Genomic DNA, 20,583 nt, shown 5'->3' on the forward strand with positions numbered 1-20,583 from the left:
CAGAATATACTGTTCATAGTAGTTGTTGAATGTTTCTATGATAGGGCTGTCAGTCTGTCACAATCATGAAATTGACTAGTGCCATATCACCCTGTAGCCCAAGACTGGTTGCCCACTGAAGCTAAGCAGGGTTGAGCCTGGTCAGTACCTGGATGGGAGACCTGCTGGGAAAACTAGGTTGCTGTTGGAAGAGGTGTTAGTGAGGCCAGCAGGGGGTGCTCACCCTGCAGTCTATGTGGGTCCTAATGCCCCAGTATAGTGACGGGGACACTATACTGTCAAAAAGCACCGTCTTTCGGATGAGACGTTAAACCGAGGTCCTGACTCTCTGTGGTCATTAAAAATCCCAGGATGTCTTTCGAAAAGAGTAGAGGTGTGACCTCGGCATCCTGGCCAAATTTCCCATTGGTCTCTGACCATCATGGCCTCCTAATCATCCCCATATCTACTGATTGGCTTCATCACTGTCTCCTCTCCACCAGTAAGCTGGTGTGTGGTGGGCGTTCTGGCGCACTATGGCTGCCGTCGCATCATCCAGGTGGATGCTGCGCACTGGTGGTGGACGAGGAGATACCCCCCCCTTACTATGTAAAGCGCTTTGAGTGCTTAGAAAAGCATAAAAGCGCTATATAAATGTAATGAATTATTATTATTATTATTATTATTAGTGATTTGCGATTAACAACTAAACATCCTGTTTTTTCATATTGCTTACAGTGCAAGTTTGATACGAATACACGTCATTTACATTTAACTTAGATTTAAATATTGCATAGGTTTACATAAATGTAAACCCATATATATATATATATATATATATATATATATATATATATATATATATTCACAATAATTTCAATATTTCTTTTGTGAACATTTGTGAATTCTCAGTCAATTCACACTGCTGTTTTTGGAACCTAGACAACATGAACATTATATTTTAATTATATCTAAATATAAATTAAAAATATTTAGTAATCAGTTTATATACACACAGTGTAAGTTTATAGATAAGATTTTTTTAACGTTTTAGAAAAAAAGTCTTACACTCACCAAGATATAATTTGATTAAAAAAAACTAAAAACAGTAATATAGTTAAATATTACCATTTAAAATAATTATTTTTATTATAATATTTTAAAATGTAATTTATCCCTTTGATGGCAAAGCTGAATTTTCAGCAGTGATTACTCCAGTCTTGAGCTGAAAACTTTTGGAAAATTTTGGAAAAAAAAAAGTTTTTTGGAAAAAAAAATAATGCTTTTTTTGGATTCCTTGATGAACAGATATTTCAAAAACATAATTTGAAAAATACATTTTACTCTGACTTTTGCTCAATTCATAAGTAGTTAAAGGGATAGTTCACCCAAAATGAAAACTGTCATTAATGACTTGTCCTCATATCATTCCAAACCTGCAAGACCTTTGTTCATCTTCGTTACACAAATTAAGATATTTCTGGTGAAATCCGAGAGCTTTCTGACCCTGCATAGACAGTAATGCAACTGACACGTTCAATGCCCAGTAACGTAGGACATCCATAAAATAGTCCATGATATTTTAAAATTGTTTAAGTTAAGGTTGAACCACTGATGTCACATGGACTATTTTAACGATGTCCTTACTACCTTTCAGGACCTTGAACGTGGTAGTTCCCTTGCTGTCTATGGAGGGTCAGAGAGCTCTCAGATTTCATCAAAAATATCTTAATTTGTTTTCTGAAGATGAACAAAGGTCTTACAGGTTTGGAACAACATAAGGGTGAGTAATTAATGACAGAATTTTCATTTTTGGGTGAACTCTCTCTTTAACAGTGCTCTCTCTCACACACACACACACACACACACACACACCAAGTCATCTGCAGTGATCGGTTGGCCGTTTCTGCTGCTGCCCACAACCATACGTCCCAGCCTGGCCCGCATATCAGCCAGTCCATCTGTCAGAGCAAGGATAGCCATGATCTCACTGGCCACCGCAATATCAAACTGGGTCTGTAAAAACGAGAGGGGAAGATCATGTACTGACCAGCACACAAACATATCACAGTGATGATTTAGGTGATTTCCATCAAAATGAGTCGTCATGATATAGACAGTGGAGAGATTTGCCATCTGCAACATCTGCCAAGTCTGGTTCTTTATCACATAAGGTAAACTGCTCCCACATGTGTCCAAGACAACCCCAGCTGGAGTAAAAACCGAGCTGTCCTGGTTTAACTCTCAGCTAATAAATACTCCCCCAATAAAACAGCTGGAAGCAGAAGAGTGGTGGCCAAACGCCCTATCTGGAGAGATGGGCTGCTTAATACACACCACTTGTGTCATCATTACTTGCCATTTAACTGCATTTACAGCACCCTAATTGCTGAGACGATCTACCCTAAGTCAATGTTTGCAAAGCCTGAGGAAACGTGCTTCAGTGCTTTTTCAAATTTCAAACACACATACTTGCTTCTACTGTCTTTCCAAAATACACATACATTATAGTATACTGTATGTTGCTCAAGAACAAAAGTACAAGGCTCTAGTGCACATTTCAGTGGTTTTGGTACAGAGGGAGGGAGACAAATGCAAGCACATGATTGACCAGCTCAGAGGGTCTTTGCTACAGTATGTGCACAGTAACGCTTTTATGAAACATTTGCTTTTACTTAGACTGTTTCCAATTGAGGTGCACACTGTTCTCTGCTTGATTTGGTTAAAAAGTCATTCATTCTGATGGCCGTTGACATACTGAAAGACTTAACAGATTCCAGTTAAGGGAAATATACATAAAAGTGAGAGAGGGATGGAGAACGAGTGATAAATAATCACTGAGGAAAAGTGACAACTTCTACACATCACATTTAAATGTTGGCTAATAGAATCAGAAGTTTGAAGCACGTACCTGGCGAGAATGGCCTTTTTCTGTATTGGCCTGGCCAACAGTGATCTTACGCAGAAATCGGTCATTGGTATCAACAACTATTTGAAAGAGGAAAACATATGTTAAGAGAAAACAGAAGAAAGAATCAAAGCCTGTGCTTCTACCTTAGGGTAGATCACCCAAAAATAAATGATGTGGTCATTTACTCATTCTCATGTCATTTCTAACCTTTATGACTTTCTTTCTAAAACACACAATGAGAAATTAAGGATGTACTTTGTAGGATCTACATCAAATGGGAAGCAAAGCTTTCAAGCTATAAATGGACATACTGTAAAAGCACAATAGAAGTACTCAACATGATTGGTGCACTATTAAACACTCCATTTGGAGGAATGAGTGTGAAGTATGAAGGACAAAGTTCCTCAATGAGTGAACTATCCAATAGCATTGAAATTTTTTTTATTTGTGTCAAACAGGTTGACACAATGACAATTCTCATATCTGGGTGAATTTTTCCTATTGCAATTGAAACATTTCAAGACATAGGATTTTTTTTCTAATAAAAGCAATATTTTTTATCATGAGATTGTGATAACATCACAATGGTTGGCTCAAGTGTAGCAGAGTTGTGTTTGAAGACAATGGCTGGAGAGCATCATGTCATGAGGGAACTCAGCTGGATGCTAAGTGCTGCAAGCTGAACAGATTTTGCAGTCACTGCTGAGGAGATGTATGAGGCAATCTAATGAATCCCAAAAACCAATGACCTAAAGAGACCCAGAGGGATGGACGCCAACGAAACCATAACCTTGCAATAAGCATGCATTCCTCAAAGACTTTTTGCATTTGTGTTTTTTTTTCTTGCAGCCAAGTTGAATGTAGGAGGGTGCAGTATGAGACAAACACAACTCCCTAAGGGCCAGGAAGTTAGAAGGGAAAGAATTCAACCCTCTGGTATTTTCTCATAGAAACAGAACAATTATTATAAGCCTCATTTTAAACAGGTCACGGGCAACAAAAATTACAACACTGGTTTAGTCTGCTTTCTGGCTGTCTCTCGTATTCCTCTTGAGTTCCTCATCTGTTTCAATTCATCCATCAGTGATAACACGGTGTACATGAAGTACAGCATAACATACAGCACAGCCAAAACGTTTCATCTGAAGAACGATTAATAAACAAGGAAAGACCATGATAATATAGTCTGAGGATCATTATTCACAATGATATCTTCCCATAATGGACCATGGGAAACCTTAATGGTTTAAACATTACATTAATGAACGTCACTTTGAGAAAGTTGTACGGATTGTCAGACCTTCTCAGACACACACAGATTCGCATTCGCAGCGGGAGAGAGATGTAAAACTGTTCTTAATCTTCCAGGCCCCTCATCTTAGTGTGCACTTTTGAACCGACATAGTAAATATCCTATCAGTCACTGAAGCAGTCTTCTGAATGTAGGGCTAAAGGCAACAGATGTTCCCAGGCGGCCCACGAGTAAAACGGGAAACAGCCCAATCCAGCTGAATCTCATCCCCCAGTGATCGCAGCTATCAAACGGCACTGCGCCATAACCAAAAGCAGAAGGTCTACATTTGGCATGGCATGCCTTCCAGGTGCGAAGAGTAGACTCGTTATTGCATGTGTTCAAGGGACTAGTTCTCAAAAATTGCTCTCAGATGTAACGACATGCCTAGTTTATAGTGCTTTCCCACTAGCCAATTTAAACAGAAGAGTCAAATGTGACAATAGTATTCCAGTGGCCACATATTGTATCATCATCCTGCATGCTTCAGCTCACTGTCTTATGCATCACATATCATGTACTACAATCTCTAAATCTCTTTCTGTTACTCATCAGGCATTGAGGGATTCTTGTAAGAACATAACATATGCAGAACAGTAAAGCAATCTAAATTGCTCAAGCTCCTACCTCTCTGCCATGTGACCTTCTCAGGGTCAAGGTCAAGACGGACAAATGCCCTGACCTCTTCTGTTGTGAGGTCACTAGGGTTAGATTTGTTTATTCCAAGATGCTGAAAACATAGGTGAGGAAGAGACAGATACAAGTGCAGTGATTATTATGATGAAAAAGCTGTTCGTTCATATGAAACAAACCTACTATTAAAGCATTTTCATTACTGCAGTTAGTTTTGGCCTTGACTCAGAAGAATAATTTAGGAGATTTTTCCCAAAATGCAACTATTTTGCTATTGGAGGCCCCAGTACAATCATAAATATCTTTCAGACTATCTTTTTAATTAGATTTCTCTCTGAATCACTGGCCGTCGCTTGTAAATTTACCAGCTATGCCTTTCCAAAATGCAAGTCAACCCAGCCTGTCCTGAGCAAACATAAACAGTTTGTGTTTAGAGGAGTCTCTCAGCTTATCTGTGTCACAGCCAACATAACACAACATTTGACTTGTTTACTTTAAACAAAAAGAGTGTAACACATTAACAGCTAGACTTTCTGTGAATTACAGCCTTATAAGACAGAATTGCTCATTTTCTCAGTAGCTGCAGGAGGACCCCTGTTGGTTATCTCATGTACTGCTTCCAAATTTCTACACGTTCTAGTGCAGATCTTCTCAACATTTTTTACCTCCCAGTTGTCCACAATGTGGATTCAACATTTTTTGTTTTCCAGATGTTTTAAGAGGTAAATGTTCTTCAGGGTTCCCATTTATTGGATAAGTCCTAGTCCTTTTTCCAGGTCTAAAAATCACACATTTAAATTTTTTCTTTCCAAGACCCTGGCTCTTCAATGAAAAAAAGGGGATGAATTAAAATAAAAACTGAAGGGATGCATTAAAGTAAGCCATTATCATGTAGTTGTTCTGGTTTATTTTAATGCTCGTCTTATTTAAGTCATCTTGAGGCCCCCTTGGAAGTTTGCTGAGAACCACTGCTCTAATAACTTCTGTGTCAAATGATGGTGGTATTAACAAGCAATAAAAGTTAAAAAGGTCAGAGGTACAAAGTCTTGTCCTGACTTACTTGTAAGCGATCCATCTGTATAGGAGAGAAACATCTCACGCCATTAACACATGGCACTAGTCTGCTATACAGGGCCTAAAAGACATAAAAACAACGTATAGCTGAATACTTGAAGCATTAGGGAGTGATATATGCAATTATAGAATCAGAAAGAATACTCTTTAATGACACACCATTGATGAATCATAATATTAAATCCCAGGGAGACCGCTATGTGAAATCAAAACATTATGATTGCAGTTGTTTACCTTGTCTGATTGAGTAGCTTCATGGAGAATGCGGGCATCGATAGCTGCCGCCACTAGATTATTGGATGCGGTTATAGCGTGGATGTCTCCTGTGAGGTGGAGATTAAACTGAATGGGAAAAAAAATAAAGTGAGTAAGCTGTTTTCTGAAGCTTCTGGTAAAGACAGTATCTGCTCTCACACATACACACAAAAACATTCAGTGTTGTCTAGAAGTCTGAGATAACAGAGAAAATATGGGATTAAAGACATAATATAAAACTAGAAATAAAAAGCCTTATTATTTTCATGCATGCTGTTACTTGGACGTATCATATAACAAATTCCGAATTATGTTATTTTTCCATTGAAATTTTTAAAAACGACATGCTAATATTTATTGGTAATGAGGAAAAAAAAATCAATTAGAAAATCAAAAAACCAAAGCATTTTTACCAGTGGTCTCAGAGTTTTGGACATTGTGCTTTATTTTACTTGGTCTCAATGGCTGTGTGAGTTTTTTTAAGGGCTGTCATCAGTTGTGGCATACTAGGGAAAGGGCTTTGTGATAGCAAGAGACAGGATGTCTGTTGTCACTCACCTCCTCCATAGGAATGACCTGCGCATATCCCCCACCCGCTGCTCCTCCTGCAGGGAGACAAAATAATGAAGCAGGCTGACAAACACACAGCAATGAAAACACAAGACAATATATCTGATAAAGCCAAACATGAGCTCGATCCAAAATCTAGTGAACTGCCTTGCAGTGCACTACCTAAATGAGCAGCATCCTAACAATCATAAAACATTACAAGTGACCGATTTGAAACTCTATATAATCATATATATATATATATATATATATATATATATATATATATATATATACTTTATAAATAAACATAAAAAGCACACACACACACACATATATATATATAAATAGATATAGATAAATTGTAATAATAAAATTACATTATGAATTGATTTTAAAAATACAGTGTGTATATATATATATATATATATTGTGACATGAGTCCCGAGCACATATCAGCGTCGCCCTGGAAACAGAGGAGAAACACCTGTTCCCAATCACCGCGGGCTGGTCGGGCACAGCTGACGCCACTTCGGCGAGGGATACAAAAGCCGCCTCGCCGAAGGACAGTTGAGCCATGACTCCTGAGCGAAGCCAACTAACCTTTGTCTCTTTTTCCTGTGCCAAGCAGACACCAGCGCCTGACCGACCAGCCCCGGGATTGGAGCACGAGCACGACGCACGGAGCACCCACACCGGGGAGAGGAGCGATCACAGAGCACCGACTGCAGCACTAAAGACACGTTGGCACTTCCCCACACAAGGAAACACCAATAAAATACACCCTCCGGGGTTTCTGTTAACCCTCAACCCCTCGTGTGATTCTTCAGCCCGCAACAATATATATATATATACACACACATACATACACACACACACACACACCGTATATTTTTTAATTGTATATTTACAATAATTTCCAATTTCAATTAACTGTGTTTAATTTTATTTTGAATTATTTTTCAATATTACTAAATTTATATTAACATTTCTCTCCTTTTCCACCATATTGGATTTATTTGTTTTACTGAACTCATTGCAGGGTATGTTGGGATTGCCTACTTTACAAAGGACAAGTTACAGTGTCTTAAAATGAGTGCATCTTAGAAAGTTGCATAAATAGAATGCCTACATTTGGAGCAACCTTCAGGAAGTGCATCTGTGATACCTTGAAATGTTGTTACGTTACTTATTGTTATTTATATACTACAATATTAAACTATGGTAAAGCAAACACACAAAAACACACCTTTGACACCAAACGTTGGGCCCTGGGAAGGCTGTCGCAGGCAAGCAAAAGAGTTGAGCTTAAGATGAGCGGAGAGGGCCTGGACAAGACCTATGGTCACTGTACTCTTCCCCTCACCCAGAGGAGTGGGAGTTATACTGAAAAACATAGACCGAGAACATTATCAACACATGCTTTCCCACATTTAAAGGGAGAAGATTGTGATTATACATCTATTCATCCTTCTGCCTTTCTCTTTTCGCTTTCCCTCTGATCTCATTAAATTAGACAGCTGGCAAACCCTCTCCCCATCAGCATCCTCCCTCTCTCTCAGTCTTTGTGGAGCGGCTCTTTTGGCAGTGCAGTAAAGGCATGCCAGTGGCTGACAGTAATTGAGTAGGCTAGGTGGGGAGGGCAGTGCTGCTTCACAGCGTCTGTAGGCAGAACAAAGAGCGGGACTTAAAGAAGGAGAGTTAAGGAGAGGGAAGGGGCTGCTGATAAAGCGAGGGGTCTGCGCATTCCCCACACACATGAAAGAGACCCTGGGCCCCATTTGGAGCTGACCGAGCCACGCTTCACACACACGGATGAAAGGGAGGCTCCTGGTGGGTTCAAGAGCCAGCAGTAGATAAGATCCCAGGGCCCACCAATCACTCTCCCTAGGAATTTAGAGGCAAAGTACAAACGTGTACACGGACGTGAGCGTGAAATCATACAAACATTGACCTGAAGTTTTCCTTAGTTCTGTCAGGAACACTATCGTCAATGATAGACACTTAGCATACAGTTTGGTTTGGCGGTATGGTTCTGTTCTGGGCAAAAACTCTCTGCCCATCCATGCAGCCTGTCATGAATGAGCAGGGAGAGCAGCAATAATAACCCCCCAAGGGTTAACAGAACAGAACCAAGCAGATATCATTAATGTACTTAATTACATTTAGTGTAACACATTACTCAAGATTAGGGAGTCTGATTTCAACAGGAATGTCAGAAGCCAAGTCCTGACAGTGGCGAAAGGAGGAGTTGGGGATAGAGAAGGGTAATTTGCTCCCGAGCAAGCAAGCTGCTGAATAATACTGAATAGTGCTTATGTAGGGATGCCGTGATAGGTGCCGTATTCCTATAGGTTGATGTGATCAGCTGAGAGTCAGCTGATGCAAGCTTGACTCATGTGACCTGCCAGAACTAACGCTAACACTTAATATGCTTTTAACCTATTTCTCTTATTTAAGTTATTTTAATGCAGAAATGACTGTCATCAATCTATCTGCCATTAACTGATGAAAAAGCTTCCAATGTCTTCAAATTTACAGATTAAAACTTGCTCAACAAATTAAGTCAATACAGTTTTGGTTCAACTTTGTTGTTCAATAAAAATGTGTATCATTGCTTTCGAAACGTATCATTTCAGGGTGTGTTCGTGCTTGTACTTTGGTTCTCTTAGTTCTTTTGGTCTGAACCCAAAAAAAAATGTATACATTTAGTCCTGGTTCGCTGGTTAGGACTGAATCTAAAGATACAAAACAAAAAGCATAAGGATAAGGTGATAACCTGATTGGATAGCTTTAAAAAAAAAAAAAAAAAAAAAAAAAAAAAACTTACCAAATATACAAAACAATGCTGTGTTTCAGACTAATTGTGCTCTTTGCATGTGTGTACATACACACATATACATATATATATATATATATATATATTAGTGGTATTCTTACCAGCTTAAAACTCATTAAAAGCTTATGAAATAAAATATTGTCAGGAATTCTTGCATGCAAACAAAGATCTGCTGGTTCCAACACCTGTACCTAACAATAAAAAAAAAAAAACAATCAAATCAAACTAAACTTTCCAAGCATACACACACCCTTAGATAAGTAATATGACATGAATTAAACTTCAATGAAAGTAAAAACTGATGTCACACCCTGCCACCAGGACATATTTGCCATTAGGCTGATGTTGGAGGCGGTTGAGAAGGGACAAATGGACTTTGGCTTTGGTGTTCCCGTAGGCCTCCAGCTCCTCTGGAAGCAGCCCAATCTCCTGAGCCAGCTGGGATATGGGTTTGGGAGTCTGTGCCCTGGAGATCTCTATATCACTGAGGGTTACAGAAACATGCAAAAAGAAAGATGGAAAGACCAATTAGCTTTGTGCACACATGAACAAGAAAAGGTCTGAGTGATCCATATTCTGTAGAATCTAAAGGCAAGGCTGCTCGTACCTAGGCACAGGTGAGAGTGGTTGGAGTTTTAGTGGGCGGAGCCTCCATGGCTGGTACTGCTGTTCTTGTATCCACCTCCTGCTGCTCCTCACTACATGCTGGCAGATCGCAACAACAGCCACAATCATCTCAGCAAACACTTCAAAATGACAACTTCATTCATTGCATAATTATGTACACAAATTGTGCACAAATATATACTACAAAAAACATACTGGCAATAACTACTTGATTTGGTATTACACTGCCATTCAAAACACAGTAAATTGATCAAAAGTAACAAAGATTGAATTTCAATATCAAATAAAAGCAGTTCTTTTTAACTTTCTATTTATTGAAGAATCATGAAACCATGTCTGCACAAAAATATTAAGCAGCACAACTTTTTTCAACAATAATAATAATAGTTTTTTGAGCACCAATCAAATGAATGTTTCAATGATGCAAACAAAACTTAATTATGCTGTAAGAATGATCAGTTTTTCAAACCAGCATATCAGAAGGATTTCTGAGGGATCATGTGACACTGGAGTAATGGCTGCTGAAAATTCAGCTTTGCCATGCCAGGAATAAATTAAATTTTATAATATATTCAAATAGAAAATAATTAGTTCAAATTGGAATAATATTTTACAATATTACTGACTGTATGTATTTGACAGTATTTATTTATTGATCAAATAAATGCAGCCTTGGTGATCCCCTTTAAAAAAAATAAAAACTTATCCCAACTTTTGAATGGTAGTGTGTATACTAGTAAAAAAAAAAGCACTTTTATGAACAACTATTTTTTTTTTATAAATTACAAATAATAGTTATAACTGTCAAATAAATTAATCTTTAAACTGGTAAATCATGGGTTCTTAAGGTTTTATATTAAATTGATAGAATAACTTATCCTATTTTAAAGACTTGAATAGAAAGAAGAAACAACAGGCCTCTCACCTGCATTCTTAGCGCAGCACTTAGAGGCCCAACTCCTGCAACAGATTCAGCTTCAGCCCTGTGCTTCCAACTGTCAGGGTGTTCTAGGAAATAAGATCATAAGTATGAAAAGTTGGCCCGGACTGAGCATCTAAGGAAATACAATTAGTGGTGTCTTATTATGTTCCCACACTAATGGAATTTGTGGGTTATGGAGGAAATAGCATGGGCCTCTATATCCATTAAGGTCTCCTGGAGATGGCAGGTAATGAAAGGTGAAGAAAACTGCATGCCAGACTTAATCAGCTTCAGATGAATCAGATGCTTGTCTTTCACATCCATGGTACTACAAACTTAATAGTTTCCTCGATTCTCAAATGGCACTTCTCAATTAAAGAAGGGGTGAGGGATCTATATGTTTTATGTATAGCAAAGTAAAAATCAGTTGTTATCATGAATGCCAGGCTTAATATCTTTACTTTGAAGAAATATACCTTCCATTAGGGCTGAGCTGAGGTTGATGACTGCCACCCCTGGTCTTAACCAAGTGGGTGGGAGGCCCTTGTGGTCAGTCTCTAACAAAATCACCACATCCGAATCCATGACCTGAAAGAAAGAAAGAATGTTAGTGTATGCCTGATACAATATATCCAGATGTCCCTCCTGAAACAAAGCAGCATTGCCCTCTGCTGCTGAAAATAGCAAACTACACCTAAAAAAAATCTATTTACCTGTTTTTGCAAGTGCTTTAAGCTCCCCTGGCAGGTCTGCACCATCATGCCATTGTTTTGCAACAAAAATTGAAGAGTTGCCTTCAGGGGTCCCTCAACACCCACCAGCACTGCCATCTTACCAATCAATGGGGCATCTAAAGGAGTGTTACAAAAAAAGTAAATACTGTATATTTAAACTGGCTCTAATCAATTCACCATAACATTACGTTATGCTACAACAAAAAAAGTATACTAGCATTCTAAAATCTGAGGTCAGTAAGATATTTTTGGACAGAAATTAACACTTATTCAGCAAGCATACATTGATCAAAATTGGCAGCAAAGACATTTATAATGTTAATTTAAAATAAATTTATATTTAAAATTTAAACAATTTAAAATAAAAGCTGTACTTTTGAACTTTCTCTATACTGAAAAAAGTATCATGGTTTCCACAAAAATATTAAGCAGAACAGCTGTTTTCAACATTTACAATAATAACTGTTTCTTGAAACCAAATCAGCATATTAGAATGATTTCTGAAGGATTGTTTTACACTGAAGTAAAGGCTTCTGAAAATTCAGCTTTGCATCACAAGAATAAACTATATTTTAAAATATATGAAAATATAAAACAGCAAAAATTATATATTGTAATAATATTTATAAATAAATTAAATAAATTAATTTTAAAAAAACTTACAGACACCATATACTTTTGAAAGGTAGTGTACATTCATCTTTGTAGGATATTTTTAATATATTGATATATGGGCCATTCTACAGAATTGGTCCAAAGTCAGATTTGGAAATGTCTTGAAAAAATGTGTATTTTTCCAAATAAATTGTATGTATGCAAATTGTATAATATCCAAGATAAACATTTCTAGTAATTGTGCAGTTAATTCTCATATTGTATTTTCATTAAGTATAGACAGAAAATAATAAGGGTGACAAAATGCATCCTTGAGGTGCTCTTGTATTTAAAAACATATCTGATTTAACCCCATGACGCAAACTTGTTGTGGTCTATCTGTTAAGAAATTTTTAATCCAGTGAATTATTACTTCGTTCACTCCTAAACTAAGAGACGTTCTAAAAGTAAATGTATCAGCATCATATTAAATGCAGATGTGTAATCAATAAAAAGAACACGTGCATATGCCTTTGCTTGTTGTAAGTGACTAGCATTGTATCGACCATAGTGAGCGTAGCATTCTCTGTCCCTCTTTGTGGCTTATACACAAATTGCAATACATTTAGGTGCTCAGATACATACGGTTTAAGATGTTAACCCTTTCCATGCATTTAGATTGCAATTAATGTTAAATTGTGATGTCTTCAAATTTTTTCGCCCCCACTTTTTTAGGAACGGGCCCGTATAAATGACAATTTCCACATATTAGGCACAATCTGAGAATTTAATAAAAACTGAAATAATTTTGTTAAAGGGTCAGTTCATTTATTCGCAGAAACCTCTAATACATGGCCCCTAAGGCCATCTGGACTTGGCGCTTTAAAGGACCTAATTTGCTTAAGACACATTCTAGTGTGATCACTTCTCAAGGAGATCAGTGAACCCACAGAAATCCTGGCACCAGTTTCATCAACCTTATCTCTATTACCAACTACATCATATCTTCCATAAAACATGTTTAAATCATTAACCCTTTTAGAAATATCTGTGTCTATAATGTCATTATTTACACCTTTTGAATTACGCCCCATCGTCTTATTTAACCCTTGCCAAGCACTCCTTGCATCATGAATTGCTAACTGATCCTCTACCTTACTTTTAAAATCAATTTTTGCTTTTTGTATCATAGCTCTTAATTCCTTTCTTTTTATCTTAAACCCCTCAAGGTCATTTTCACACAAGGCTGTTTTTTTTCTCATTAAGGTATTTCTTCAGATCTTTAGTAAACCATGGCTTGTTATTTGAAAAGATTTTAACCACTTTAGTATCAATAACAGTCTCTTCACAGAATTGAATATAAGAAGTGATACAGTCTGTTAATTCATGAGGGTCTCTGCATGAATCGAAGAAAACGCCCTAGTTTGTAGTGCAAAAACAATCCTTTAACATGTTTTCTTTATCCTTGTTCCAAACCTGGATTTTCTCTTCCCCTGGTTTCTCACTTCTAACACGTTGTCTGTATTTTGGCAGTAAATGGATCACATTATGATCCGATCTGCCAATGGGTGCTCTACATATTACCCTATATGCATCCTCAATGTTACCATAAGACAGATCCAATGTGTGAGAGAAACAGGTTGGGCAATAAATATATTGCTGCAGGTTCGGACGACTCTCACTTAATGAAAGAGTATTAAAGTATTAAGAGTTTTAAGAGTATTAACCTAGCTCAGTGGCTGTGGGACCGTCACCTCCCAACTGAAAGTTCCCAATAAATGATGATTTTATATATATTAAGCTTACTAATATTTTAAATATTATTGTGGGTTTCAATAGATAATAGAGGGATCTTAATAAACATCTAAGATTTGAATACTTAAATGCTTTTTAAATGTGTTTTTTGGTTGTGGGACAGCAATTTGCACCAATTCTGTAGAATGGCCCATATAAATATGGATATTTGTTTAGTACTCCATTCAGTATAATTAGCAGTGTTTATGAAACATTTCACCTTTTGAATGCAAATGTAATAACATATGCCGAAATGCATAAACAAACAGATACACACCATGCCTGGCAAGCATCTCCAGCACAGCTCCAGCTACAGGTGAAGCAAAGCCGTCTTTCTGATCCTCCAACACAACATGGCCAACATTAAGATCAGAGACCCTGTAACACATACAGGTCTATGTGACTTTGTGTGAAAAACATTCAGTTTCTACACCAAAATTACACTTCTTTTTGTACTTCATTCAATTAAATAAAGTAAATGTATCTATAATACATTTAAAAGTATCCTACAATGAATAGTTTCCCAGTAACTTCCCTGTCATAAGAATAGGGGTGTAACGGTACACAAATATGACAGTTCGGTACGTACCTCGGTTTTAACGTCACGGTTCGGTATGATTTCGGTACAGCAGGGGGGAAAACTAAACTTTTTTTTTTTTTTTTATAAACAGTGGTTTACTGAACAAGCTGTTCTTTCTTTAAATACATTCAGTTATAGTTAAAATGTTCTTAGTGATAAAAATCTACCTCAGCTTATGCTTAAAACTATAGGGAGCCCTTTTACATTATAAGGTTACAATTAGACCTAACAACTTAACCCAAACACTTGAAACACTGTTTGATAATTACATTACAATTACATGAGGCATGAGATGTTCAGTCATGTTTATTCGCGTTAAAACTAGTAGTACACAGAGGAAGGAATGATCGTGTTCACTCGCGCTCTGCACAAGTCTTGCGCCGCTCAAGTCAATGCTTGTGTTGGGTTTATACCACCAGCACGTTTCTGAACCGTCCCAGAAGCAGCTCTCCAAGGCGTTTATGCAGCAATCTGTTGTGCCACATCAAAGACTGTCAAAACACCATTTATTATTTGAAATACCTGGAAATAAAAACTGTATTCGTTCGGCACGAATGCATGTACTGTTACACCCCTATATAAGAATACAATTATTTTAATATATACCATACAATATCATGGCAGATGGGAAATATTCATAGCTAGAAAATTCTCAAATCAACCACCATTGGCACTTATGGCAAAAAGTTATTTTTGGTTACACATATGGATATAACCAAAAAACTGTAGCTTACCCATCCACATCTTTCTGAGGCTTGATGGCATTACGAACACTTTTGGAGAGGGAGGACTGAGGAAGGTGTAAAAAAATGCCATGAACACGAGAATCCTCATTTAATCTCAATATCTCCTCAATCACCTGCAGAATAAAGAGGATAGTTTCTGTTTAATTAAAAAAGCTACTCTAATTAGCTTTTCAGAATTTGCAGCATCACTGACCTCTTCCTCTATGCACTGGGGTGGAAGACAAATCTGCATAACATTTAAGCCGATCTGTGTGGATACAAAATCAGCAGGTATATAACACTGTATAAGCTATTCATTTGCATTCCCAGTCTTCTTATCAATAGCAAAACATCTACTAAAATATTATGTAAAGTATAATGTAAAGATTTGTGTTACTTGCACCCATTTATTTATTGTGTGTTGAACAGAAGGCAAGACAAACAGTTATACCTTTCCAGCCATTTTCTTATTCACCTCCAGCAAACCGTCATCTTCACCAGCCTATCATAAGTAAAAGCAAACCAGCTTTTAGTGTCTGAGATTCATTTACATAGCAACACAAGTGCGCTCCAACTCTTTATCTAAACACAAGAACGCACCTGTATAATAGCCAGTGTAGGTTTGAGGCCTGGGTTGGTTTCTCTGACAGCTTTGAGCTCCTCTCTGCTCCTCTGAATAATGTCACTGTAAATTAGATGGACACAGAGTGCATATTTAACAATGAAGCACATAGAATATTTAATCAAAAGTAATATTATGCGTGTTTATTAACTTACACTTAGAGAACAAATCTTTTCATTGAATGAACATAAGACACATCCAATACAATTAGTACATTAGTTTCGGCTACGCGATTCAGTTCGCCCGGCGTCCCTCCAAGTTCAGGGGCATCCGGTTCCCTTCAGTCAAGGCCGTCGATGCCCCTGTCTTGCGTGTGCGGAAATCGCAGTCCTGCTGGCGAACCGGTCCCTCCAGCCGATATGAGGTCGGGGTTTTACAGCCCTTACTTCAATGTGCCCAAGAAAAGCGGTGGGTTACGACCGATCTTGGATCTGCAAGTTTTGAACCGAGCACTTCACAAGATGTCGTTCAAGACGTTGATGCAGAAACCCATTTTCGGGTGCATCAGTCCCCTAGATTGGTTTGCAGCGATCGGCCTGAAGTACGCGTACTTTCATGTCTCAATCCTCCCGCGACACAGGCCATTCCTGCGATTCACGTTCGAGGGTCGGGCATATCAGCCCTTCGGGCTGGCCCTTGTTCCCCTCAGAGAACGGGGTGTGCGCATCCTCAACTACCTCGACGACTGGCTCATACTTGCACAGTCTCGAGAGCAGTTGTGCACACACAGGGACCTGATGCTCAGCCAGTTGGGTCTTCGGGTTAACTGGGGAAAGAGCAACCTCGTGCCAACGCAGAGGATCTCTTTTCTCGGCATGGAGTTGGATTCAGTCAACCAGACAGTACGCCTTGCCCAAGAATATGCTCAGTCGGTGCTGAACTGCCTAAAGACTTTATCAGGCAGGACGGCGGTCCCACTGAAACGCTTTCAGAGGCTCCTGGGGCATATGGCTGCAGCGATAGTTCCGCTCGGTCTGCTCCATATGAGACCGCTTAAGCACTGGCTCCATGGCCGAATCCCGAGGTGGGCGTGGAAACGCGGTACTCACTGGGTTCAGATTACACCGGCCTGCTGCAAGACCTTCAGCCAATGGTTAGATCCCTCATTCCTTCAGGTAGGGGTGCCCCTGGATCAAGTATCCAGGCATGCTGTGGTATTCACGGATGCCTCGGCCACCGGCTGGGGAGCCTCGTACAACGGGCACGCAATGTCAGGGGTATGGACGGGTCCCAAACTGCGTTGCCATATCAATTGCCTCGAGTTGCTGGCAATACGCCTTGCCTTGAGCCGCCTCAGGAGGTTAAATCCTCCTAGGTCTCCCTCCCTACCCTCTTGGGATTTGGCATTGGTGCTAAGAGCCCTACAAACTGCCCCCGTTGAGCCTTTGCAGTCAGTCGAGTTGAAGTTTCTCTCTATGAAAACCCTACTCCTGACTGCATTGGCCTCGATCAAGAGGGTGGGGGACCTGCAGGCATTTTCGGTTGACGCCAGTGCAACACTGAGGCCCCGGCCCGGCTATATCTCCAAGGTTCCTACCACTCCCTTCAGGGAACAGGTAGTGAACCTGCAAGCGCTTCCCCTGGAGGAAGCAGACCCAGCCCTAGCTTTGCTCTGTCCTGTACGTGCACTGTGACAGTACGTGGATAGAACTCAAGAGGTACAGGACCTCAGAACAGCTCTTTGTCTGTTACGGAGGACAGCAGAAGGGGAAGGCTGTCTCCAAGCAGAGGATGGGCCACTGGATAGTGGATGCCATCACCTTGGCCTATGAAGCACAAGGTGTGCCCTTCCTGCTCAGATTGCATGGGTGTCGCATCGTCCTGGGCACATCGTCCAGATATCTGTAGAGCTGCGGGTTGGGCGACTCCCAACACGTTCGCTAGGTTTTATAGCCTACGTGTCGAACCAGTTTCCTCCTGTGTTCTCATCTCAAACGGGTAGTGGCACTGAGAGGCCCGGCTCAGAGTCGGCTTGCAGCGTCCTTACGCCTAATTCTCCAGAGAGTTCCTTAACCAGGCAAACCCTGTCAAGTCCTCCAGCACGCCAGGCCTTTCAGCCAATGAATTCTTGAAATCTGGTGTGAGGCTAGTGCTCATATGAGAGACCCTGCTGGGATCCCATATGTGTATTCCACGGTATGCTTATTAAAGCCGTGTTTCCCATGGCAGACCATGTTCTGCCATCTCTAATGATGCAGCCTAAGCCATCTCAGAGACTTCCATGTGCAATAGGGCCCTACGAGGTTACTTCACATGTTTAAATGTCACTTAACCCCCTCTGGGAAGAGGTGACTCCACAGTGCGCCTCTTCCAAGCGGAAGGGCATGCTTCCCAGTGTTTTCCAAGTCCTACTGTTTGGGTTGCTCAAGGAACAACAGTTGTTGACCTCTGTATAGAGCCCGGTCCTATCGTCTGCCTTATAGGAAGGATCAGGAGGCCTACACAGGGCACTGGAAGGGGCAGCTCCTGTGTCGCTTTGGTAGGGATCCCAATTTCATCGGTCATCCGACGTGACTCGGAGTGACTGACTGAAAGGGAACATCTCGGTTACGTATGTAACCCTCGTTCCCTGAAGGAGGGAATGGAGACGTCACGTCCCGTCGCCACAGTAGCTGTACCACCGCTGAGCTGCCGGGTCACCGGCTCAGCTCCTCAGCGAAAGCAAGAATTAATGCAGTGCACCTGCTACCTCTTATACTCATGCTGTGATGAGCGGCAGCTGGATGCAATAATCGCATGCCAATTTAGGCAGGCTCATTTAATTACACTCAAAGTGGATTGGTCTCTCTGGCGAGATCCCAATTTCATCGATCATCCGACGTGACGTCTCTGTTCCCTCCTTCAGGGAACGAGGGTTACATATGTAACCGAGACGTTATCTATACCTATCTGCTCTGTAGGCAAAAATCTATTTTGACCACGCATTAAACAGCACTCCATTTTGCCTGTTCTTGTTTGCTTTTTAGTTTTTAGTCTCTGAAACACAGCCTTTGAACCTCAGATAAAAGCAGAGCATTAACTGCAAGGTTTAGACCGAAACGTGTATCATTAATACTAACTAGTGGTCGACCGATATTGTTTTTTTGACAGCAGATGCTTTGAATAATTTGAAAATGGATTGAAAAATAAATGTGTAAAATAAACATACTTATGCTTTAGATTACAAAGTATTTATCACAAATAAATAATTATTTAATAGAAATATAATTAAAAAGGAAGTAAACACTGGAACCAACAGGGCACTCAGTATTCTGGGAAGTTTGTGTGCATTGGGAATCATATTTTTTCAAACAAATCCAAGGTAACACTCATTATACATACAGTGAAAATTACATGAATATGACAGTGGGCAAATGGATAAAATGCAGCATAATTTGAAATTACGGGTTTAAAGTTTGTGGATCGCGCGTCTCCAACTTTCAATTCACACGGACCGACCATCACGCAGTGTTGCCAACTAATTTTTAGGGAAAGTTGCTAAAGGAAGGTCGATTTGTTGCTAAAAGTTGCTAAAAGACGTTGTGATGACAATGACGTTATAGCATAATCATGACACAAAATTGTCACCATCATCAAATCTCAGCAAAAATACGATATTTAGATATGTTAATTTAGATTTGTTTGTAAAATAATATGCATAATATAATATTAAAATATAAATAACTATATTTATAATACATTGAATTATTGAACACACATTTTTGGATGATTACAATTTAAGTTTTAATTTAAGATTACAATTTAAGATTACAATTTGTTGCTAGTATACTAGAAATTCTACACATTTTCAACAATTATGCTTTAAGCAGTGTTTTAAGTAGTTAATATGCTACACTCTAAGAAAAGTCTGTAAAAACGGCACAATCTACTATGTTAATATGAAAGAATTTTCCGTATTGTTTTTTTTACCTGCATTTTAAATTACGCATTGTGTTTTCGGGTTACAGAACAATGAATAATGGATAATGTCCTGGAAAATTACTAGTATCTTTTCCATTTTCCTTACAGTGTACTAACTGATCAACAATCGCAGGTACAAGCTACTAACAAAGTATATCATAAATGAAAAATTATTAAATTATTAAATATTGTTTATTACTATTAAATTCAACAATTGCACATAGCTGCTAACTCAATTCACATGATGTGTGTACTGCTAGGCATCTTTGGTTTTCTCTTTTTGTGTAATTTAGATAGAAAATGCGTGCCTTTATTTTGTCTGAGTCACTTATCAGAACTTCAGAAGTTGCTAAAAGTTGCCAAATAAATTTAAAAAATTGCTAAATTTGTTGCTAGGTGCGTTTGGAAGAAAAAGTTGCTAGGGTAGTCTGAAAAGTTGCTGAATTTAGCAACAAAATTGCTAAGTTGGCAACACTGCCGTCACGCAGAGCACACGCGATCATGCAGGATACAAATGCACACTTCACAAGATCTCACAGTTGGATCCGACTAAG

At 39.0% G+C, this 20,583-nt stretch overlaps 1 protein-coding gene across 4 annotated transcripts in view; it reads right to left on the bottom strand.

The window, feature by feature from the left end:
- LOC306880326 (monofunctional C1-tetrahydrofolate synthase, mitochondrial-like) overlaps nt 1-20,583 on the bottom strand; it is a 45,956-nt gene that overhangs the window by 21,252 nt on the left and 4,121 nt on the right. For 2 of the 4 annotated variants that reach the window (XM_079433802.1, XM_079433803.1), the window contains exons 2-19: nt 16,108-16,192; nt 15,959-16,009; nt 15,722-15,775; nt 15,517-15,641; nt 14,480-14,580; nt 11,794-11,930; nt 11,557-11,668; nt 11,084-11,166; nt 10,139-10,236; nt 9,842-10,015; nt 9,633-9,722; nt 7,942-8,078; nt 6,702-6,748; nt 6,123-6,230; nt 5,875-5,949; nt 4,809-4,911; nt 2,891-2,967; nt 1,855-1,995 (exon numbers count right to left, since the gene is read on the bottom strand). In XM_079433802.1, coding sequence (XP_079289928.1) covers nt 1,855-1,995; nt 2,891-2,967; nt 4,809-4,911; nt 5,875-5,949; nt 6,123-6,230; nt 6,702-6,710 — 513 coding nt within the window. In that variant the 5' untranslated portion in view covers nt 6,711-6,748; nt 7,942-8,078; nt 9,633-9,722; ... (8 more) ...; nt 15,959-16,009; nt 16,108-16,192. The remainder of the gene's footprint in view (nt 1-1,854; nt 1,996-2,890; nt 2,968-4,808; nt 4,912-5,874; nt 5,950-6,122; nt 6,231-6,701; nt 6,749-7,941; nt 8,079-9,632; nt 9,723-9,841; nt 10,016-10,138; nt 10,237-11,083; nt 11,167-11,556; nt 11,669-11,793; nt 11,931-14,479; nt 14,581-15,516; nt 15,642-15,721; nt 15,776-15,958; nt 16,010-16,107; nt 16,193-20,583) is intronic. The other 2 variants (XM_079433801.1, XM_079433800.1) reach the window with 1 other exon arrangement.

Source organism: Barbus barbus, assembly GCF_936440315.1.
Source record: "Barbus barbus genome assembly, chromosome: 14".
Taxonomy (NCBI): domain Eukaryota; kingdom Metazoa; phylum Chordata; class Actinopteri; order Cypriniformes; family Cyprinidae; genus Barbus; species Barbus barbus.